This window comes from Choloepus didactylus, chromosome 2, assembly GCF_015220235.1.
Source record: "Choloepus didactylus isolate mChoDid1 chromosome 2, mChoDid1.pri, whole genome shotgun sequence".
Taxonomy (NCBI): Eukaryota; Metazoa; Chordata; class Mammalia; order Pilosa; family Megalonychidae; genus Choloepus; species Choloepus didactylus.
This window is the reverse complement of record NC_051308.1, coordinates 170,009,419-170,032,414: the sequence shown is the minus strand read 5'-3', so window position 1 is coordinate 170,032,414 and position 22,996 is coordinate 170,009,419. Positions and strand designations below refer to the sequence as shown.

Sequence of the window (22,996 nt, the reverse complement as noted above, 5' to 3'; positions counted from 1 at the left end):
GACCTGCCTTACAAAACTCTGGTGAGTACTAAAAGCAGGAATCCCTGAAACATGCTTAGTATAGTGCCAGGGCCAGTAGGCTCCTAATAAATATTCGGGATTAACAGTGATAGTGGTTGTGTCTGGGAGATGAAGGGAGTGGGTCATAAAACAGGAGAAAGGCAATCTGTGCTCCATTGACAGCAATACTCTTCAATGGAAGCACCTGATTAAAATCAGAGACCTACAAGTGTCCTCAATTAGGACAAATTACAGCTATATTATTGAAGCAGAACATAAAATTGAAGGAACACGTAGTGAACCACAAGAACATTCCCTGCATCCTGTTTTGCAGGAACTTCTGTGTTTTCTCTCAAAATAGGAAATTCGAGGCTGTCCTGTGCTCTCCCCACCACCATCAACACATCTAAATATTATCTTTCTGTTAACCAGGAGCGTTCCGTTAGCATTATAGCTCAAAATGTGGCACCTACTCAATATTTTCAATATGAATGGACCACTGGTGTGCTTTCTGGATTCCTTTTCACAACTTCTTCTGTTTCCCCATCCTACTTGCTTCTTCCAGAGAACTTAATGAGGTTGTTGTCTGGTATCCCCAGAAATGAAGAAACAAGTCAACTCCAGGTCAACGTCAATCCAGCCACAGCCCTACCTCGCTGACCTCACTCAAGATTCTTGCTGCCCTTACCATGATTGGCTGCTCTGCAGAGAGCTGAAGCCTTGTGGCTGCTGTTTCTTCTTCTATATTTTTTTTTTTTAAATTGAAATGGGCGTTTAAAGTTCATTAACTAGCCAACACAGAAGAGAGATGTGAGGGAAAACTGAATCATAGTATAAAATATGTCACTTACAACACTACCCATGTAGATTAAAGAAAAAAAATGATAGAAGAAAATGAAAAGCCTCTATTGAACATAGATTTTAATAAACTTCCATGCCTTGAAAGTTAAAACAAACGAAAACATATCCCATTTGTTAATCTCTCTGCTATGGGTGCTGCTTTCGATATTTTTAAATTCTCGGTCCAAGATAAGAATAAAGAATAGAAGGGCTCATGGAGAGAGATGAACCAGGTAAGTGTGTTATGAGTGAAATCTTTTTTAAGATAATCACATTATTTCAGCAATAAACAAAGTCCAGGGCTTTAGCAGCTCTGAAATTAGTGGATTTCTGAAATCTTGTATAGCGACAAGCTAAGGTGAGGAAGAAGATAGCTCTGATGCTCTAGCCCTCTACAGGCCATCCCAACCCACAGGTCTTGCTACTCTAATACTGGCTTTGTCTCCTAGATGTAACAGGAACACTCAGGCAGGTATCCTTTCTGATGATTTGGCCACATCTCCCATCACCATGTAGCATCTAGGATATTTATATAGAATAGATGATGTACAGAATTTGAAAGCCTGGACTTTGGAATTAGACAAACCTGGGTTTGCATTCTAGTTCTGCTACTTTTTCTCTGTGTGACTTTGAAAAACTGCAGCTCTCTGAGCCTCAGTTTCCCAAACTGTAAAATGAAGGGTATAATAATTCCTACTACACATCAGATGGTGAGAATAAAATGAAACAGAACATGGGAAATGCCTGGCACAGTGCTTGGTGCCTGGCACTCTTATGATTATTGTCATCACTCTTATTTTTAAAAGGTTTTCTATATATGTGTGTAGCTATATGAATTATGAATCTGTGTAGATATACATACATACATATATATATAGAGAGAGAGAAGGCAAGAAAGTAAGAAAGGCAGACAGATAGGCTCTAGCCCCCATGCTTTAGTTATGGAATACTATCACCATATAAGCAATAGAGATTGTACCTACCTGATGTCAAAGCAACTCATCAATCTCACCAAAGCAAGTACATACATTCAGAAACTAAAAATTAGGCAGACTTTTATTTGGTCAAAATGTTCTGTGCTGAAGTCAACATGTCCTCAAGCTCACAGGGCTCTGAGCCCCTGCTCTCTCCCCCTCCCACAAGCACCCTTAACCCCTCTGGGGTCAGGCCTGCCCTTCTAAGGTAAGTGACCCAGGACTCCGTGCAGAACAGTAGAGAAGGGCAGGGTTTCCTCACATATGACAGCGTTGCCTAAAGATCATAAGTGGAAAACAACTAATGGACCTTTTTGCAAATTGTGGTAATCACATTTTAAAGATAGACCAAACAACAGCAGCAGAAGCAACAAAAGAACCCCGTGTTATTGATTACCATATTTAAATGTAACGTCCTGGTCGTCTTCCCAAATGTCTTCTCCTAGTTTTCCTTTATGTTTCATTTCTTCTATAGCAGTTCTCACTTCTCTGATGCCATTTTTTTCTCTTTGAACTGAAAAAATGGCTGAGGGAAAGGTTTTGTTCCCCTCGAGCGCATTCCTTCTCTGTACCATGTACTCTTTATCCTTCCTCAGTTTCTCCTCAGTCTTCTTCAGTTCCTCTCTTTGCTCAGCATTCTTCTCTTTCCTAGTTTTTTGTGAAGATGTTTTTTTGTCAAGCCCCATTGCAATAATGCACCTACGAAAAGTATCAACATAAAGTATTCATTAACCTTTACATACAGCACCGTGGAACCACAAAGCTTTTAAAAGCACTTATCATTTACTCTAGTAAGAAATGTTAGAAATATTTTTATTGTGACTTAGACATGTCAATTAAAAATAAACTCTTTTCTCCTCATTGATACTAAAATTATGTAAGTAAACACAAGAAATTTTTAATAATCTTACCCACAACAATTAACAAGTAAACAACTCAACTAAGTACTGTAGCCTCAAACTAAAATTTGTGCTTTAAAGCTTATTTTTGAACTTATTTCAGAATTCAATATACATATTATTCAAGTCCTTACATGAGAATAAAATGATAAAAGAGCACTTGTGCTTATAAACACGGGGAAACAGACAAAAACAATCAAGGATGCAGTCTGAGAATATAGGGATCAAAGATTCAGCCTTTGGTAATTTATTCTTCCCAAAACACAAAAACAACAACAAAACTTATATACAAGATTGTCTCTAAATAAATATGATTGACTTTTAAAGAAACATATATAGTCAAATGTCGCTGTGCCCTTTAAGTAAACACCTCAGGAATCTACATGCTTATTTTAATAGAACTGTCATTATTGCTTTTTGAATGGCCTTTTGAAGCCTGTATTACATTCTTTTGATAATTTTGCTGGCAATAAGCTTCTGTTCTCTGAAGATGACAAAACATTTTTAGAGGTCACAAGGAGTCATTCAAAGTCAAGTCTGGCGAATCAGACAGATGATATGAATGTATTATATCATTTTAGGGAAAAATATTTTTCAAATCAGATATAACAAAAGTAATATGAATACATTTTCTTCTATAGCCTTTTTCCATATCTCAAGCTAATATCAAAATAAGAATTCCAATCATGGTAATAATGCTTTAGTAAAAAGGATGATTATGATAATGGAAAGATTATTCAACACTTACTCTTGTTCAAGCTCTTTGCTGGGTACTTTATATACATTATCTTACAGGGTTCATTACTCCACAGATTAATGAATTAAGAATTATGATCACCATATTACAAACAAAAAACTGAGGCTCAAAGGGTTCTGTGACTTGCCCAAGGTCACCCAGCTAGTTAGTGATGGAGCCAGGATTCCAGCTCAAGGCTTACTCTATCACCTCACAGTGAAGCACAATCATATTGCTTATTACAGGTATTGCCCTCTAAGATGACTAGGAACTCAGACAAATGTTGCAATGCTAGACATAACCCCCAGAGAAAGTACTCACACTTCCTCATCAGAAACTAACACAATCTGGGGAAGTTTCTTCCCAGCTCAGGCCTGGAGACAATCCATGACCTGAAAAAGGTATCTGGCACTTATCAGTCTCCTTATTTCCATATTCCTCCTTCTCTGGAACTTCCCATGACCCCCTCTCTCCATGCTGTACAACTGTCGGGGAACTAAGTCACTTATAGTGGGGTGGGTGAAAAGGGACCAGAATGGAGTCAAGATTTGTCCATCCAGAAGGGATAGGAATATTACATAAAATCTGAAAATTGCCTCAACGTGAAACAAATCCAATGGCAATTTCTTATCCTGAAGGTTCCACTGAATTCCAGCCAAATCCAGTCTAGAAATAGCATAGGAATTGATCTTAATTAATTCTCCCAATGAGCAAATATGAGAACTTACTCATATCACTATCTTTTCATTGTGTCCTCATAAAGTAAAGCTAAAAGCATTTGCACTCAAGTGACTCCCATGCTGTAAAAAAAAGACAGTAAGAAAATACTCACCTCATCCATATTAAGCTTGATAAATACCTCTTGACTTTAATGGTGATGTGCTTAGCACATTGCTTGCCTTGGAATGAAGATGTCATGAACCTTCATAGAATATGATTACTAGCATTGCCTTCTGTTCAAGCTGTTCTTCCCTTATCAATGGCAGCCCCAAATCTATCGATTTGGAGCCTCTGATATGCTGTTAATTTTAGTTTATGTTGTGACTGTGTAGAGGCTTTGACACCTCCCTACAGCAAGCACAGAGATTTTATTGCCCATCTGCTTAAGGGAATTGGACAAACAAAGTGAGTAACATCTGTGCCTCCTCATCACTGACTACCTATTTGACTTCTGAGTATAATTTGAGGTGTGAATTCTGAAGCTCAAAGCAGGCAATTCTTCTTCTTCCTGTGTTTCATTCTGACAACTAAAAATAACTACTATGCCTCTTCAAACAGTTTCCATGATTGAGGGAGGGGTACAGTTGTGAAAATACCACACTTTGGAAGTAATCACTGTTGAGCTTTTGTTATTTCCCAAGGCCCTTAAAGAAGCAATGCCTAATCAATCTTTGAAGTAGAATTCCCTATTGTATTATTTGACTACCTCCGCCTTCTCATCTTAAGAGGTCCAGGAACTGGTATTTTTAAAAAAGAATTAGAATTAATTTCATTTTGAACAAATTAGAGGAATTATTGTACAACCTTAAGATAACAAAAGGTATTATTATAGATGTGACAAAAAGCCATGGTTGTACAATATTATAAATGAAATCAATCCCATTAGGATAGTTCTCAAACTGGGGTTCTGCAATTTTGGTGCCACTGGAAACACCACTGTAGGATCAAGTCAGGATCTAGTGTCTAGTACTCCTGCTCCATTTAATCCAAGCTGGATCTGCAACAGGAGACATCAAATGACACTACACTGCCCTACTCTTGATATTCATAGATTTCAAGAAAAAAAAATGAAAACTACTTATAAGAACTGTGTCCTTTAGTTGAGGGCAAAGGGCCTTATTCTTTAACATAACACCCATTTTGTTACTGTTATTCAAAAAGATTGAAGGAAGAAACTAAAGGGGACCAAGAAGTGCCAAAATTGTAGAAAGAACTGTATAGAGGTTAGTAAGGGTTGAATAGGAGAACAGATGTAATCAATCAGATTTTGGTACTGATTATGAAACCTACATAGAAAGTATTCAATGCTAAAAATTTAAAGCTTAGATTTTTATAGCAATTCCCAAAGAATGCAATGTGTTTATACATGAATGATTGTAAGTAGCTCATTAGCTCTCCTGCGAGTTAAATAGAAATGTGTTAAACTGCTTTCCCACAAATATGGAAATAGCAGATTTGAGTTGGGACCAGAAAGCAACTTCATGTGGCCCTAAGTACAGCTGGGCACTCCTACTATATTGCCCTAGGTCATTCACTCTCCTACTTTTCTGGAAGACTGCTTCACACCTCTTCTCTCTCCTAAAACTTCCAACCCCTCCTCCCTCAGTCCTACCCTCAGCTGATAAATTTGGCTCCTGTATAATTGAGAAAATAGAAACAATCAGCAGAGAACTTTCGGCTTGTCCCAGCACATCCACCAGCCTACCTCACTCTCTACCCTGTGCTCCATCTTTCTTCCTGTTATGGTAGAAGAAATTTTATCCTCTTCTAAAGGCTAGTGCCTCCACTTAAGCCTTATATCCCATCTATTCTAGTGTACACAGGCTTTTTGCTCCAGCAGTTTCCTCTCTATGCCATGCTTCATAGATTTTTGCTCTAGGGAGTCATCCTGTCTATCGGTATATAAACATATTATACTGTCTCCCTTCTTAAAAATATAAAGCCAGATTTAATGACTCTCCTCTTGGCTACTGTCTCATTTCTATCCTTTATAGCAAAACTCCTCAAAAAAGAGTTGCCTATTGAGGTAGATTGAGTTACGAAAAAACTTGTTCTTAATCTTAATCCACATTGCTGTGGGTGTGAACCCGTTGTAAATAGTACTTCTTGAAGATGTTATTTTTAGTTATGATGTTGCTCAACTGAATGAGGGAAGGTATTAATACAGATTACTGGGGACCTTTTAAAGAAGACCCAGGAGTCACAAAAGCAAGAAAGGAGAGGACATTGCCCTGTGATGCGGGGCAGAAACAGGCCAAGGAATCCCAAGGATTACCAGAAGCACCAGAATGCTACAATCTTGGGGGAGAAAACAAGCCTTGCTGATATCTTGATCTTTGACTTCTTCTGGCCTCAAAACTGTGAGCCAATAAATTCTCATTTTTTAAGCCAACCCATTGTGTGGTATTGGTAATGGCAGCTTTGACAAAGTAAGACATCAATATTCTCTGGTTTTAGTTTTCTTACAATTATCTTTTTAGCACACTTCAATCAAGCTTTCATCCCTACCACTCCACCAAGATCACCAAAGACCAACAAATACCAAATCAATGTTCAACCCTCAGTCTTCAGTTGACTTAACCTATCCATCCAATTGATGCTGTTATTATGCCCTTATTCACACATTTTGTTCATTTCCTGAACATCACTGTTGGTTCTCTTTTTAACCACTGGATTTCCATCTTAGTCCCTTTGCTAGTTCCTCTTTATCTTCCTCACCTCTAAAGTGTAGTGACCCAGAGCCCATTACTCAGACACCATCTGCATTCTATTGCTAAGATTTTTTAAATCTTAAGGCTTTAAATGCCATCTATATGCAAACTACTCACAGATTTATATCTCCAGCCTGAATCTCACCTGACCCCAGATTCACATATCTAACTGCCTATCTAATATTTCAACTTACATATCTAATAGATGTCTCCAACTTATTGTGTCCAAAACCAAAGCTCCTTCATTTCACCCCACCCCCAAATCTTCTTCTCCCAGTCTGCCCTCTTAGTACATGCTCACTGGATACCTTTCCAGTTGTTCAGAAACAGAAGTTAAAGCAGTATAGGCAAAGGGAGAAAGAGAAAGAGAAACAGAATTTGAAACACCACCAGCTTTTATCTCTGTCATCTGATGTGTCTAGAATCCTGATTTTTAGATTTATATCCTATAATTTCAAATACTCCAGGATTCTAATAAGAAAAACCTTTCACTTAGCTATTTTAGACTCATCTACACTAAGTTTCTTAACAAAATTGTTAGGCAAAATGCATCAGTAGAAGCTTAAGAAAAATTTAGCAATGCTTGTACTCTAGCAAAGGAAATTTGTTTCCATACTTGTAGCAGGGTGATGATTTCTCGACACACACAAAACCAAAGTAGCCACGTTTGCCTCCAAGTCTGGAACCTTTCCGATGTTTATATTCACAGCAGGAGCTTAACCTGTTCACCTGTATGCCATTCAGGAAAAAGGTGAGACTGAAGGGGAAACCATGGTGCCTTTTGGAGATAAACTGAAAGGTCTCTGGAAATAAAAAGGAAATACATAAGTGAAAACAACTCACTTTGGCCTAAGATGTTCTAAATCACATTTTACTGTTAGAAAAATAAAGTATTATGTCCTAGATCACCTTCTTAATTTGAAGACAATTTCAATCATAAAAACACATTCTATTGGTTTTATTTGTAATAAATACTCCAAGTCTTTATAAAGCTCATTTGTAATAAAATAATAGTACCTAACATTATATGAGCTCTTATCGTGGCCAGGGGTTGCACCTGGTTGCCTTAGGTGTGCTATTTCTCAACATTAACTTGAAGTGTACATACTGTTATCCCTAGTTTCCAGATGAAAGAATTAAGACAGAGAGAAGTCCAGTAATTTACTCAATGTCATACAATAAGTGGGAAAATTAGAGTTTGAATCTAAACATCTCTAACTCTAGGGTCCAGGACCCTAATTATCTGACTATGGTATTTATTGATAAAGAAAGTACTTAATGACAAAAGGCTACTGTGAACTCAGTAATGCTTTTGAATAGATTTGTATTTTTAGTTGCAATTTGAAACATCATAATACATATATGAGTGTGGCAGAATTAATCCATCTTCCAGTTATACTCAGTTCTGTATGAACCTGAGGCTGCTTTTCTTAACTCCCCTTCCTGCCAATATATAGGCACATCTTGGAGATATTGCAGATTCAGTTCTGGACTACAACAGTAAAGCAAATAAAGTGAGTTACATGAATTTTTTGGCTTCCCAGTGCATATAAAACTTATACTATATTGTAGTCTATTAAGTTTGCAATAGCATTATGTCTAAAAAACAATTGTACACACCTTAGTTGAAAAACACCGTTTTTGCTATAAAATGCTAACCATCATCTGAACCTTCAGTCATAATCTTTTTGCTGGCGGAGGGTCTTGCCTCAATGTTAACAGCTGCTGACTGATCAGGATGGTGGTTGCTGAAGGTTGGGGCAACTGTGGCAATTTCTTAAAATAAGACAACAATGAAGTTTGCCTTATCGATTGATTCCTCCTTTCATGAAAGGTTTCTCTGTAGCAAGCAATGATATTTGATAGCATTTTACCCACAGTAGAATTTCTTTCAAAATTGGAGTCAATTCTCTGAAACCCTGCTGAGGCTTTATCAACTAAGTTTATGTACTATTCTAAATCCTTGGTTGTCATTTCAGCATCTCCACCAGGAGGAGATTCCATCTTAAGAAACCTCTTTGCTCATCCACAAGAAGCAACTCCTCCTCTATTAACATTTTATCATGAGACTGCAGTAATTCAGTCACATTTTCAGGCTCCACTTCTAATTCTAGTTCTGTTGCTATTTCCACACATCTGCAGTTGATTCCTCCACTGAAGTCTTGAACTTTTTAAAGTAACCCATGAGGGTTGGAATTAACTTTTTCCAAATTCCTGTTAATTTTGATATTTTAGCACCCCCCCCCCTGCCATGAATCATCAATGTTTTTAATGGCATCTGGAATGGTGAATCCTTTCCAGAAGGTTTTCAATTGACTTTGCTCAGATCCATCAGAGAAGTCACTGTCTACTGTAGCTATAGCCTTATGAAATGTATTTCTTAAATAATAAGACTTGAAAGTCAAAATTACTCCTTGATCCATGGGCTGCATAATGGATGTTGGAATAGCAGACATGAAAACATTAATCTCATGGCACATATCCATCAGAGCTCTTGGGTGACCAGGTGCATTGTCAATGAGCAGTAATATTCTGGAAGGAATCTTTTCTTGTGAGCAATAGGTCTCAATGGTAGGCTTAAAATATTCAGTAAACTGTGTTATTAAACAGATGTGCTGTCATCAAGGCTTTGTTGTTCCATTTACAGAGCATAGACAGAGTAGATTTAGCATGATTTTTAAGGGCCCTAGGATTTTCAGGATGATAAATTAGCATTAGCTTCAATTTAAAGTCACCAGCTGCATTAGCCTGTAACAAGAGAGGCAGCTTGTCCTTTGAAACTTTGAAGCCAGGTAATGACTTCTTTCTAGCTATGAAATTCCTATATGGCATCTTCTTCCAATATAAGCTATTTCATCTACATTGAAAATCTGTTGTTCAGTGTAGCCACTTTCACCAATTGTCTGAGCTAGATCTTCTGGATAACTTGCTGTAGCATCTATACCAGCCTTTTTGCTTCACCTTGCACTTGTATGTTACGGAAATGGCTTCATTCCTTAAACCTGATGAACCCAACCTCTGCTGGCTCCAAACTTTTCCTCTGCAGCTTCCTCACCTCTCTCAGCCTTCATAGAATTGAAGAGAAGTAGGGCCATGCTCTAAATTATGCTTTGACTTAAGGGAATGTTGTGGTTGGTTTGATCTTCTATCCAGACCACTAAAACTTTCTCCATATCAGCCATAAGGCTATTTCACTTTCTTGTCATTTGTGTGTTCGCTGGAGTAGCACTTCCAACTTCCATCAAGAATTTTTCCTTTGCATTCATAATTTGGCTATATGTTTGGCACAAGAGGCCCTGACTCTGTCATGACTTCCTCACCAAGCTTAGATCATTTCTAGCTTTTGATTTAAAGTGAGAGATGCGTGATACTTCCTTTCACTAGAATACTTAGAGGCCACTGTAGGGTTATTAAATGGCCTAATTCCAATGTAGTTGCATCTCAGGGAATAAGGAGGCCCAAGGAGAGAGAGAGAGAGAGAGATGGAGGAACAGCCAGTCGGTGGAGTAGTCAGAACACACCCAACATTTGTTGATTAAGTTCTCCCTCTTACATGGGGGTGGTTCTTGGAGGCCCCAAACAATTACATTAGTAACATAAAGATCATAGATCGATCACCATATCAGATATACTAATAATGAAAAAGTTTGAAATATTGTGAGAATTATGAAAATGTGACACAGAGACACAAATTGAGCACATGTTGTTGTGGGAAAATGGCACTGATAGATTTGTGATGCAGGGTTGCCACGTACTTTCAATTTGTTAAAAAAAAAAAAGCGGTATCTGTGAAGCATAATTAAGCAAAGTACAATAAAATGAAGTATGCTTGTATTAAGAACCACTGCCCCACAACAAATAGCTTTCAGATGTTCCAAGTCTTTATAATGCTCTTTGGAAAAAATCCCACTCTAGAAGTCCCAAATCTTAAGTCTGAGAAAATTCTACAGGGTGTCTCAGGACCTGCTTTGCACGAACATTTCTAACATTATTACCTACATAAAACCTCTCTGAGCCCTTTTATTTCTACCAATAATGAGTTAATAATTTTCACCTCTGTACCTTGTATACATTTCCTATTGTGGTACTTATTATAATTTATTATAATATGGGTAAACGAGTGGTTCTCAAACTTTAGCATATATCAGAAACACCTGTGGTGCTCCTAAGCACATATTGCTGAGCCTCACCCCAAAGTTTCTGATTCAGTAGGTCTGGTATAGGGGCCAAGAATTTGCCTCTCTAGCAAGCTGTTATATGATGCTGATGCTAATGGTCTAGGGACCACATCTGAGAACCTGTTATCTAAATGTTTGCTACCCAGCATGTCTGCGAAACATTGAGAGCTGATACTGGCCTAACTCACCTTTGTTTCTCTGGATCTCAGACAATGGCTTAAGAAGCCCCTAATAAATAAGTAGTGAATGTTACTTTAACCTATTTTTTCACATTAATCTAGAAGCACTATGGGTATAACACACACATTATGCCCCTAATAAATAGATCCAAATTAGATACAACTCGCTCTAAAGAAAATATTTACTGTAAAGAAAATTCTTTCATTTAAATCTTAATGTTTATAATGTTAAACAAAGTAGGAGAGAGAAAACTGAATATGTTAGTGTCTGGGAAAACTAAGATAGAACAGATTAAAAAATCTTAAGTGGTAACTAGAAAGCTGGTTCACTTTGATTAGACTAGAAACTTGAATCACACACTCATGTAATATCCTTTGTGCTGCAGCACCACACCCTAAATTTCCCTAAGTTAAGCAGCCCAGGAAGGGACTACAGACAGGGAAACGTTAGGAAGGGGCACAGGAACCAGCTTCTTCTAAATCTGACTGCCCTCCAATTTGAAACCCATGTGACTGGAGAGCATAACCCAACTATTATCTCATTTTTCTCCTTTTTTTTCAATCTTATTAAACAAGAATGGACTATCTCTGGCTTAACTCCCTTATTATTTCTTCTATAATTTTATATTTTAAAACTTAGTGACCCCTCCCAACCCCAACTTAATGGTTTCTGCATGGATTAATGGAAAGAATAGAGACCAGAAATCAGAAGACCTTGGTCCACAGCAGTTTTTCACTTATTAGTTGAGTGCTCCTCGGCAAGTCACTTAACTTTGCTGCATTTCAGAATTCTGATCCATAAAATGAGGGTTGGAGGGGTGGCAAGCCATTCTACCCACTTCACTGAGTAGTTTTAAAGATTACATAATTTTTATAAAGTTCTGGCAAATTTTAGTTATTCATAGTTATCTGACAATGAGAATTGTCTGATAAGCATTTTTAAGTACTTAAGGGAAACTAAAATGCAGCAAAAATATCAACTGTGTTCACCTCCCTCAAGAAGTTACAATTTAGCAAGAGAGACAAAATTAATATGCTATACTTCTGAAGTGAGGAAGTCACCAAATCCTCTCCCCTAAAAGCAACTGTAAAATTATCAAAATCAACAACTTCAGCAAACTGGAAATAAACCAAAGACTTACAACAAACTGATAAGCACATATTTATGAAAAATTTCTGTTCTTTAAGTGAGAACAGTGGAAATATGTGATACTCTTGCCTGGGGATGATTCCACCCCCATTCCCACCCCATACCTTCTACTAGGTCAGTGCTGTAGCACCAATAGGGTAGTAGGACAAGACACAAATAACCAGCAGTTTCAGTGCTAGAAGGGACTGACTTGATTTTGAACAGATGGCAAAAATAAATAAATAAATAAGTAAATAAATAAATAAATAAGTAAATCTATGGTCTGCAGCATTACCAATAATAAGCAGCAATCTCAAAAGCAGGAAGGGTCAGAGGTTCTACTAGCCTGAGGTTGTAATTCTAGCTGGGGCAAACAAAAGACTGACAGACTAGTCAGACATTCAACAGAGAGATCCAGGAAATAAGGCAGTCATGGATGCTCTTGATAAGCTGTCTACATATCCCAGCTAACTGGAAATGGCATGTATACATCAGAGAGATTGGAGAGGGCCCAATCTAGTCATATATCTGTGGCCTACCTGGAGCTTATGCCAATGCACAGAGGAGACATGAAAGAATGTGACAGAAAGTAAAAGATGGGGCAGACTTGAAAACTGCCTGAACTTTGAATGTACTCCTGAACTCACAAACAGATATACTGGAAGAAATTGGAAGACTTACTGGCTCCAGTTACTTGAACAAAACCTCTGAAAATCACTGATTGACTACTAAGTTATACAAACACAGGAGCAACACTAGGAGGCCAGCCTAAATAGTGGGAAAAAAAAAAAAGAATATTAAAAAAAATCTGAGTAGAGAAACCACTCCAGGTTTGGCTGCTCTCCAGAGTTGGCAAATTTCAGAGATTTTTTCAGACAAGTTACTAAACAAAAAAACAACAGCAACAACAAAACAGCAACAACAAAATTAAAGGAGAAAAAGTCAGAGTCTATTTTTGCTACAATATATTAACTAAAATGCCCAGGTGTTAAGCAAAAATCAAAAGACATGTAAAGAAACAGGGAAGTGTGACCCATACTCAGGCCAAAAAGCAGTCAACAGAAACTGCCTCTGAGTGTCATCAGATTTTTATTTAGAATACAAAGACTTCCAAGAAGTTATTATGAATACATACAGAGACATAAAAGAAAGCATGTTTAAGGGATTCAAGGAAAACATGATGACAATAACTCAAAAAAAGCCTCAATAAGGAGATAAAATTATCTAAAAGAACCAAACAAAATCTGGAGTTGGAAAATATAATAACTAAAGTAAAAAATTCACTAAAGGGGCTCAGCAGATGATTTGAAATCACATAATAATCAGTGAACTTGAAAATAGAGCAACAGAAATTATACACTATGAAGAGTAGAGAGAAAAAAGGTTGAAGAAAAATTACCAGAGCCTCAGAGATGGGTGGAACAACATTAAGCTCACAAGCATATGTGTGATGGAAGTCCCAGAAAAAGTGGAAAGAGAGAAAGCTGAAGAATGACAAAAAAAATACTTCTAAATTTCACAAAAAATATTAATCTAAAGATCCAAGTAGCTCAACGGACCCTACCTAGGTAGGAAAAACAGTAAGAGACCTACACCTAGTCATATTATAGTCAAACTGTCAAAAGTCGAAGATAAAGAGATAATCTTGAAGGCAGCAAGCAATAAACTCATTATATATGAAGAAATTAAAATATGGTTAGTGACTGAATTCTCAAAAGGAAGAAGGGAGGCCAGAGGGAGTGGAATGATATATTCAAAGTGCTGAAAGAAAAAAAAAAAAAACTGTATATCAATCATTATACATACAGCAAAACTACCCTTCAAAAATGAATGTAAAATAAAGACATTCACAGATGTGGTAAATTGAATTATATAACCCAATTTAGACATGTTCTTAATCCGCATTCCTGTGGGTGTGGATGCATTGTAAATAAGACCTTTTGATGATGTGATTTTTAGTGAAGGGTCCTAACTGAATGAGAGTGGTCTTATTCTGGATAACTGAAGGACTTATAAAGAACCAGAAGTTGGCATTCAGTGGAAAATTGCAAGAACAGAACAAAGAAGAGGATTGCCAGGTGATCAGAAAGCCAAGGAACCCCAAGGATTGCCAGAAACCACCAGAAAGCTGCAGTCTTCAGGTAGAAAGTAAGCATTGTCTATACCTCATGTTGGATTTCTGGCCTCTGAAACCATGAAACAATAAATTCCTGTTGTTGAGGCAAAATAGTTTATGATATTTGTGATAGCAGTTCAGGCAAACTAAGGCAACAGATAACCAAAGTCTGATAGATTTTACAGCTACCAGATCTGCCTCACAAGAAATACTAAAAGAAATCCTTCAGTCTTGCTCTAGATTGTAACCCAAATGCACCAGAAGAAATAAAAAGCACTAAAAATGGGAAGTAAGAGGGTAAATATTTTTTAAAATACTCTATAAATATGTTATTTTCTTTCTTCTTATAATTTCTTTAAAAGATGTGAGATTATATAAAGCAATAATCATAACACTGCCTTGTTGGGTTTATAACATAAACTGATGTAAGGTTTAAGACAACGATAGCACAGAGGAGAAAAAGGTAAAGGGAGCTATAGTAGAGTAAAATTTCTGAAGTTTACTAGAATTGTTAGTGCTAATCAGAAGAATATTATAAGAACTTACTAGGCATATTTATTCTTACAGCAACCACTAAGAAAATAACTAATATATATATTACTAATATATACATAACTCATATATATATATATATCACAAAATCAACAGAGAAAATAAATGGTACACTAAAAGCATTTATCTAACACACACAAAAAAATTATGACCAAAGGAACCAAAAAGACATGAGACTTGTAGAACACAAATACAGCAAAATAGCAGATGTAATATGAATGACATATTATTCGTCAGTAGTTAAATTAAATGTGAATGGACTAACCACCCCAATTCAAAAGGTGACTGGTCAAGATCCAGCTATATTCTGTATACAAGAGACAAAACAGGTTGAAAATAAAAGGATAAAAAAAAAGATATTCCAGGAAAACAGGAATCATAACTACATTAATATAAAACAACATAAACTTTAAGATAAGAAATATTACTAGAGATAAGGATGGCCATTTCATAATGAAAAGAGTGTGAAAACATTAGAAAGATATAATGATTTTAAGTGTTTGCACATTTTTAGAGTCCCAAATTACAGAAAGCAAAACCAAAAGAAATGAGAGAGAAATAGACAATTCAAAAATAATAGCTAGAGGTTCAATACCCTACTCCCATTAATTGAAAAAACAACTAGAAAGAAATTAGCAAGAATATAGAAGATTTGAACAATACTCTTGATCAACCAACTTGATCAAACTGGCATTTATTTAGTAGTGCATGAGAACAGCAGAACATATATTCTTTGCAAGTACACATGGTACATTCTCCAGGATAGATCATATGATGGGCCATAAAACAAGTCTCAGTAAATTTAAAAGGAATTAAATCATATCATATGTTCTTCGTTTTTTCTCCAACCATAGCAGAATTAAATTAGAAATTAAATTAGAAATCAACAATAAAAAATATGGGCAATCCCCAAATATTTGGAAATTAAGTACCACAAGTCTAAATGCTTTAAATGCCCTTTAACAGAGAACAGAGGTCTCAAATCATACAACCTAAGTTGCCATCTTAAGCAACTAGAAAAGAAGAGCAAACTAGACCCTAAGCAAGCCAAAGTAAGAAAATAATAAAGATTATAATGGAAATCAATGAAATAGTAAAAAGAAAAACAATAGAGAGTAAAACCAAAATCAGGTTTTTTGGCCAGATCAACAACATTAACTAACCTTTAGCTAGCCTGGCTAACAAAAAAGGAGAAAAGAAAATTTACCAAAATCAGGAATGAAAGAAGGACTACAGACTCTAAAGAAATTAAAAGGATTATAGGGAATATTATGGCCAACTTTATGCCAATGAATTAGATGAAATGGAAAAATTCCTAAAAATATGCAAATACCAAAATGGATCCAAGAAGAAATAACAAGTCTGAAACTACCTTTAACAAGTAAAGAAATTGAATTAGTAATTAAAAGTAGTCCCATAAAGAAAAGTCCAAGCCTGGATGGTTTTACTGATGAATTCTACCAAATAAAGAAAAAAAAATACCAAACTTCACAAGCTCTTTCAGAAAATATAGAAGAAAAGAATACTTTTCAACTCATTCTATGGCAGACAAAAGCATCACAAGAAAAGAAAATTACAGACCATTATCCCTCATGAACATAGAAACAAAAGTCCTTAAAATAACATTAGCAAACTGAATCCAATAACATATTTAAAAAAAAAGAGTTATACAGTGACCAAGTGGGATTTATCCTGGGAATGCAAGGTTTGTTTAAAAGCCAAAATGAATGCATTTAATACACCATATTAATCGTATAAAGGAAAAAACTACATGACCTTAAAATACAGAAAAAACATTTGACAAACTCCATTATCTATTCATGATTTAAAAAAAAAAAAAATCTTCCAACAAACTAGTAATACAAGAGAACTTCCTCAAACTGATAAAAGGCATCTATGAAAATCTACAGCTAATGTCATACTTGATGGTAGGAGGTTAAATGATTTCCCCCTATGATTGGGAACACAACAAAATTTCTCTCTAAGATTGCTACTTGCCAGCCCATACAATTGTGTGAGCCAATTCCTTAAAACAGTTCTCATATTTGTATATATGTAATATATCCTACTGGTTGTCTCTCTGGAAAACCTTTACTTCACACTATATGCATAAATTAACTTAAAATAGATTGTAGCCCTAAATGTAAGTACTAAAACTCTAAAACTTCTGGAGGAAAACTTAAGAGAACATTTTCATAACCTTGGGTTAAGCAGAAAGTTCTTAGACACAACGTCAAAAGTACAATCCATAGAAGAAAAACAAAACAACAACAAATTGGACTTTAATAGAGTTAAACCTTCTGTTCTTCAAAAGACACTATTATGAAAACAAAAAGATAAAAACCATGGACTAGAAAAAATATTTGCAATTCATTTTTCTAAAAATGGAGTAGTATGCAGAATATTTAAAGAACTCCCAAACTCAATAATAAGAAAAACCCAATTTAAAAGTGGGCAAAAGGTTTTTCACAAAAGATAATATATTCACAGGCAATTATCTCATGAAAATATGCTCATCTTCATTAGCCACTGGGAAAATACAAATTAAAACCACAATATACTAATTAGAATAACATAACCAAAAAGACAAACACCAAGGGTTGGTGAGGATGTACAGAAACTGGAATCCTCAAACATTGCTGGTGAGAATGTAAAATGGTACATCCACTTGAGAAAACGGTTGGGCAATTTGTTAAACAGTTAAATATAAACTTAACTGGTAGCCCAGCAAATCCATTCCTAGGAATCTACTTAAGAGAAATGAAAGTTTATGTCTATGGAAAGACTTGTATTTGAATGTCCATAGCAAAATTATTCATGATAGTCCCAAAGTGGAACCAACACAAACATCCATTAACAGGTGAGTGTGAATAAATAAAATGTAGTCTATCGAGATAATGGAATATATTCAGCAGTATAAAAAGGGACAGCTAGTGACAGGTGCTACAAATTGATGATTCTCAAAAACATGGTAAGTGAAAGAAGCAATCCACAAAATACTATCTATTGTATGACTTCATTTATATGAAATGTTCAGTAAGGACAATTTTGTAGAGACAGAAATCAGATCAGTGGTTGCCTGGGGCTAGGGAGGAGAACAAGAATTAAGGGAGCTTTCTGAAGTGATGGAGATGTTCTAAATGGGTTTGGGATGATGAGTGAACAACTCTAAATGTTTTCTAAAAATCATTGAATTTTATACTTACATTGAAAAATTCTATGGTATGTAAGTTATACCTCAATAAAACTATTTTTAAAAACTCAAAAAGTAATCAGTATGCAATAAAGTAAAAGAGAAAGAAAGAAAAAGTGATTCAGAATACACTGAAATGCTTTCGGATATAGACAAACAGCCATGGGACTTCAAGACAGAAAGATTAAAGCAGAGTAGAAATCAGCCAAGAAAGCTGCACAGCCTTAAACTAAGTCTTAAAAGATACGTAAGGTTTCAATTTTAAAAGGAAGAAAGAGACAGCATCACATACAAAGGAAATAGCACAAGAAAGGATGAGGGAGTAATGAGGAATGCACAAATTGATACAACAGGAACATGTTACAGAAATACAAGAAAAAGGGGCAGAAAAGAGAGGGGTTATAAGAGGGCCAGAAAGACAGTTAGTTCATTCTTTACATCTACATGAACCCAGGAGGTCAAGATTTGTCTTGTTTGAAAGGATGTACATGGTAACTAAAAATGATTGTGAAGAAAATAAACTCGTTAAAAGTAGAAGAAAATATTCTGTGACTACATAGTTAGATATAATAAACAATCATCTTGTGGACTGATGTCTAAAATCAAACTGCAAGACATCATGAATTAGTGTGCAAATGAAAGATGCACTTACCACATTCCTAAATAATTAATTTTATTGTTATTTCTCATCACAAAGCAATACAAACTAATGAATGCCACATTTTTAATGAGCTTACTGCACCATTATTTAAAAGAAATCTTCAAGAAATCTATTCACATATCATTGAATCATGCACAGCCTTGGTTTATAAAAACAGTAGATTCTTTTCAGTTCAGCTAAATTGATAAGATTGCTGAACCACAAGTCAACTCCGAGCCACCCAACTTTCCAATTTTGAACAATTACTTTCCTGGCAATCAAGGGCAAGCTGAGTCAAAAATTTTGCACAGACAGGATTTAATTATTTAAGTACCCACTCCATCCTATTATTCAAGACTGTCCAATGACATCACAAAAAGTTGGTCTCAGGATAAATATGCACGTGAAATAACACTGAGTCAAGCAGCCCTCTTTCTTCTATAAAGTTTGGTTTTACATTCTGATCATCTACCAGAGAATCAATCAACTAAGCTTGTTGTTTTTCATCTGTATGTACTGTACTTTCCAGCAGTCATTAAGATATCATATTGGCATTTTGTGGAATAAAACATTATCTAAGACCCAGGAAATTTTTCATTACATTAATTCCAAGTTTAGAGTATAGCTAATTTCAGCAATTCTAAAGTAATAGTTGAAAGTTCTACTTTAAAAAAGAAATGTGTACCTATCTAAGCCACTGCTGCTAGGGGTTTCATACCCCTCATATTATCAAAATGTAGGAAACCCTGCTACGGAGAAGAGCTAATGGGAGCCAAATTGTACTGAGCAAGGGTCCTACAACAGGCAGGGGGCTGGCATCTGCTCTTCACTCCACCCAGAGCTGGACTGCAACCTTGTAAAGCCACTCTACCTCATAGATTCTTCTTATTTTTCTCATCTACAAAATGGAAGGAACAGACTCTGAAATGCTATGTTGAGATGAGTCAAAGTAAATTACATTTCAGCCATGCACGTTAAATGTTCCTTTAAATCACAACAGAAAAAGTGTTTACTTTTTCTTATGTTGGAAGTTTACAATATGTAATCCCTAAATATGTAGTTTATATATATTCTTTTTTTAAGTGTTTGAACATTTTTAAGTCACTGTTTTTGATTGATTAGGGAAACGAGAAGGGCCAAAAGCAGTAACTCCAGGCTTGACCCTCAACTCCTTCCTCAACTGCTAAGTATATTTCAAGATTACTTAAACACAAACATTTCTTTTAATTACTAAGAGCAGTCTAAGCAGAGTTTCCTAGGCAAGGAAGTAACAAATTTAATCCTGTAACTACTCTTTCTTCCTTTTAACTGCTGTTCCACAGAACTAAATATTGGAGGAAAACACTACAGTACAATATGTGAAAATCTATATTGGATATAAAATTATCTTATGTTCATGAGCACAGATTAATGATCAAATGAAAGCAGAAATGTACTAAAAAGACATTTAGCCAAATTCTGCACCAAGTTATTTAGGTGTGATTCACCCTGAAGTTTATTGGATTTGTGATTTTATCTCAATGTACCTCTAAAGAACAAATTGCCAATCTGGTATTTTTCTCTCAGAATAATGTATGACATAGTTCACTACAGCAAGCCAAACAGTTAACTTGTAATTCTGAGAATAACTTATTTTAATGATCATATATCTCTATCCCAAAATTAATCTGTTAGCAGGTTAAATCACTCCAAATTCTCTCTTCCACAATTTGCAAAAGTAACTGCTGCTTCAGTTTCATTCATGGAACAGTAAATCTATATTTACTTTTAGGCATCTGGTTTATAAGTCCCTGGATATGCATAATTTCTTACAGTGGTTGAAGTTCATTTTGATATTATATCAACAACAGCTTATCAATACCATCAACTCCAAACAATTAAAACATTTATTTCACATTTTATGAGTACCTTTTTCAAGTAATTTGCCTTTGTAGACACAGAGGTTTTCCCCACCACAGTGCTGTTGATAAACTTTTATTTCATCCCGGAAGTCTGAGTTATCATGAGATAGGTGCACACTTTTCCCTAAATAGATCATTGTAATAGCTGCATTACTATGCAGTGATGTTTTATGAATCCTCCTTGAATCCTAGAATAAACGAAAAAGGAGGATAATAAACTAATTACCTTCTAATCAAAGTTTTTATTTTCACATGAAATTGTAATATGAAGAAAAGGCTATTTTTCTGTATCTAATAATGAAAGCTTTATAAAATGTCAATCTACACAGTGCACAAAAAGTCAAGCCTCTTATAAAATAAATCCCACTAAACAACAATAATGTAAGCATTTTGATTCTATATTTCTAAAGTACACGCAGGACTTTGGCCAAAGTTTGTTACTTTTAATTTTAATCGTGTGTATGTGTATTTGACATACAGTAAAAATGTCAGTGAATCTAAGAGGAAACTACTCGAATTTATTTTAACTTTTTCTCAAATAAAAATTCAAAACAGATGGATTAAATAAATATTGATTTTGTTCTAATTTGAATTGACATTGATTAAAACTTAACAATAGTTTTTGTAATTGAGTGCTTTGTCTTTACAGTTGGGCACTGATAATAAATCCTTCCCTGAGCTTATTCTAGGTGTGAAAGAGGTGCACATCTTGTGAGAATGAGATATAATACATGTATGTATCTAGGACTATCCAGTTTCACAGGAGGCATTCAGTTCAATGAAAAAAAACAGTATTAATATCATTTTTAATATCAAAACAATATACCCAACAAAACCTACTTGATTCTATAGCATTGACCAATTTAATTTATAAAATATGCAATACGTTTCTGTACCAGAGATTAAAATAAATGTCCTGTGTATTGCCTCCTAGTTTATATTTTTTATATGTTTTCAAAATAGTGAATTTATATAAAGTTCACCTAATGCCTTAGAGGAGGATGAAGAAGAAGCCAGAAAAGGAAAAGGAGAAGGCAGAGAAATAGGAATAGCTGGGAGGTCCTAATAAGAATATTTTAGGCCACTAGAATTGTGTATTGGACAGGCATTACTTTTAACCTACTTCATTTTTCTAAAAATCAATTTTTAGCTAGATGAAAATGTGGAGAGGCCAACTTTTAGTGGATCCAACAAAATTATTTGAATTTGATGGTCACTGAATGCTGCCACAAAAATTTCTAAAGGAGCATCTAAAGTATTTCCATCTCCAAGCTCATCCTCATACACCTCAAAGGAGATTTTTCCATTCAATTCTATTTCTCTGAAGCAAAAACCTGAAGAAATAAATGCGATAAAATGAAAATCTGCAAAAAATCTGAAAAGTGTCAATGGCAGGGAGGGGGGGAAAATCCCAAGGTTTAAAATTTAAGCAAATTGTCCAACCTGTGAAATTGCAGAGCTTCCAAACAGGGAAATAATCAACAGAAAAGTTTAGGAGTCAAGGAGTTAAATCAGCAAACTGGTAATCCTTTGCAGATTAGAAACATCTCCCTGAATAACAGTTGAAAGCAAAGGAATGATGACAGGCCTGGCTCCTAGTTGCAAAATCGTAATTCCCTATTTCCTCTTGCCTGGGCATCTTTGGAGCTGTTATGCATATGTGCCACTGAATAGGCAGTCCTCAGACCTAAGGCAAATACAACTCCAAGCTCCTGCTAGAACATTTAATGATGTTAATTAATGATTAAAGCAAAGCATTTACATTTTGTTAAGCAATACTTTCTAAAGTTGCACTGGATTTAGAGGTAACCTTATGAAACTCTCGGAGGTAATCACTGTATAAATACAATACAACAGTGGGATTAGAGTGGGGAAAAGGCCTGTTTCATATGTACAAAATAAGAAACTAGAAGGAGAAATTTTATAAAATAAAGAAAATGGCAGCCCTTCATTTCATTTTTACTTATTCATTCTTTTTTGTTTTTTTGCTAAAGCATATTTCTGGTAACATCTTTTTTTTCTCCTGTGTCTAGTTATTCCATTCTCTTTTTTAAAACATTCGCTGATTATTGCCACCAGGTAACCTTATCTGGATTTTAACAGGAAGCCGGAGTGACAGTTTGTGATTAAATACATGCACTAGGAAACAAACAATTGTTTCTTTCAGTTGACTAAATTGCCTCTATACTTAGTATCTTCCAAAGTTATAATGACCCCAGACTGATGAA

General features: G+C 35.4%; 1 protein-coding gene across 5 annotated transcripts in view; it reads right to left on the bottom strand.

The window, feature by feature from the left end:
* ERICH3 (glutamate rich 3) overlaps positions 1–22,996 on the bottom strand; it is a 152,534-nt gene that overhangs the window by 57,767 nt on the left and 71,771 nt on the right. For all 5 annotated transcript variants that reach the window (XM_037826907.1, XM_037826910.1, XM_037826909.1 and 2 more), the window contains 3 exons: positions 20,776–20,956; positions 7,497–7,683; positions 2,212–2,513 (listed from right to left, as the gene is read on the bottom strand). In XM_037826907.1, coding sequence (XP_037682835.1) covers positions 2,212–2,513; positions 7,497–7,683; positions 20,776–20,956 — 670 coding nt within the window. The remainder of the gene's footprint in view (positions 1–2,211; positions 2,514–7,496; positions 7,684–20,775; positions 20,957–22,996) is intronic.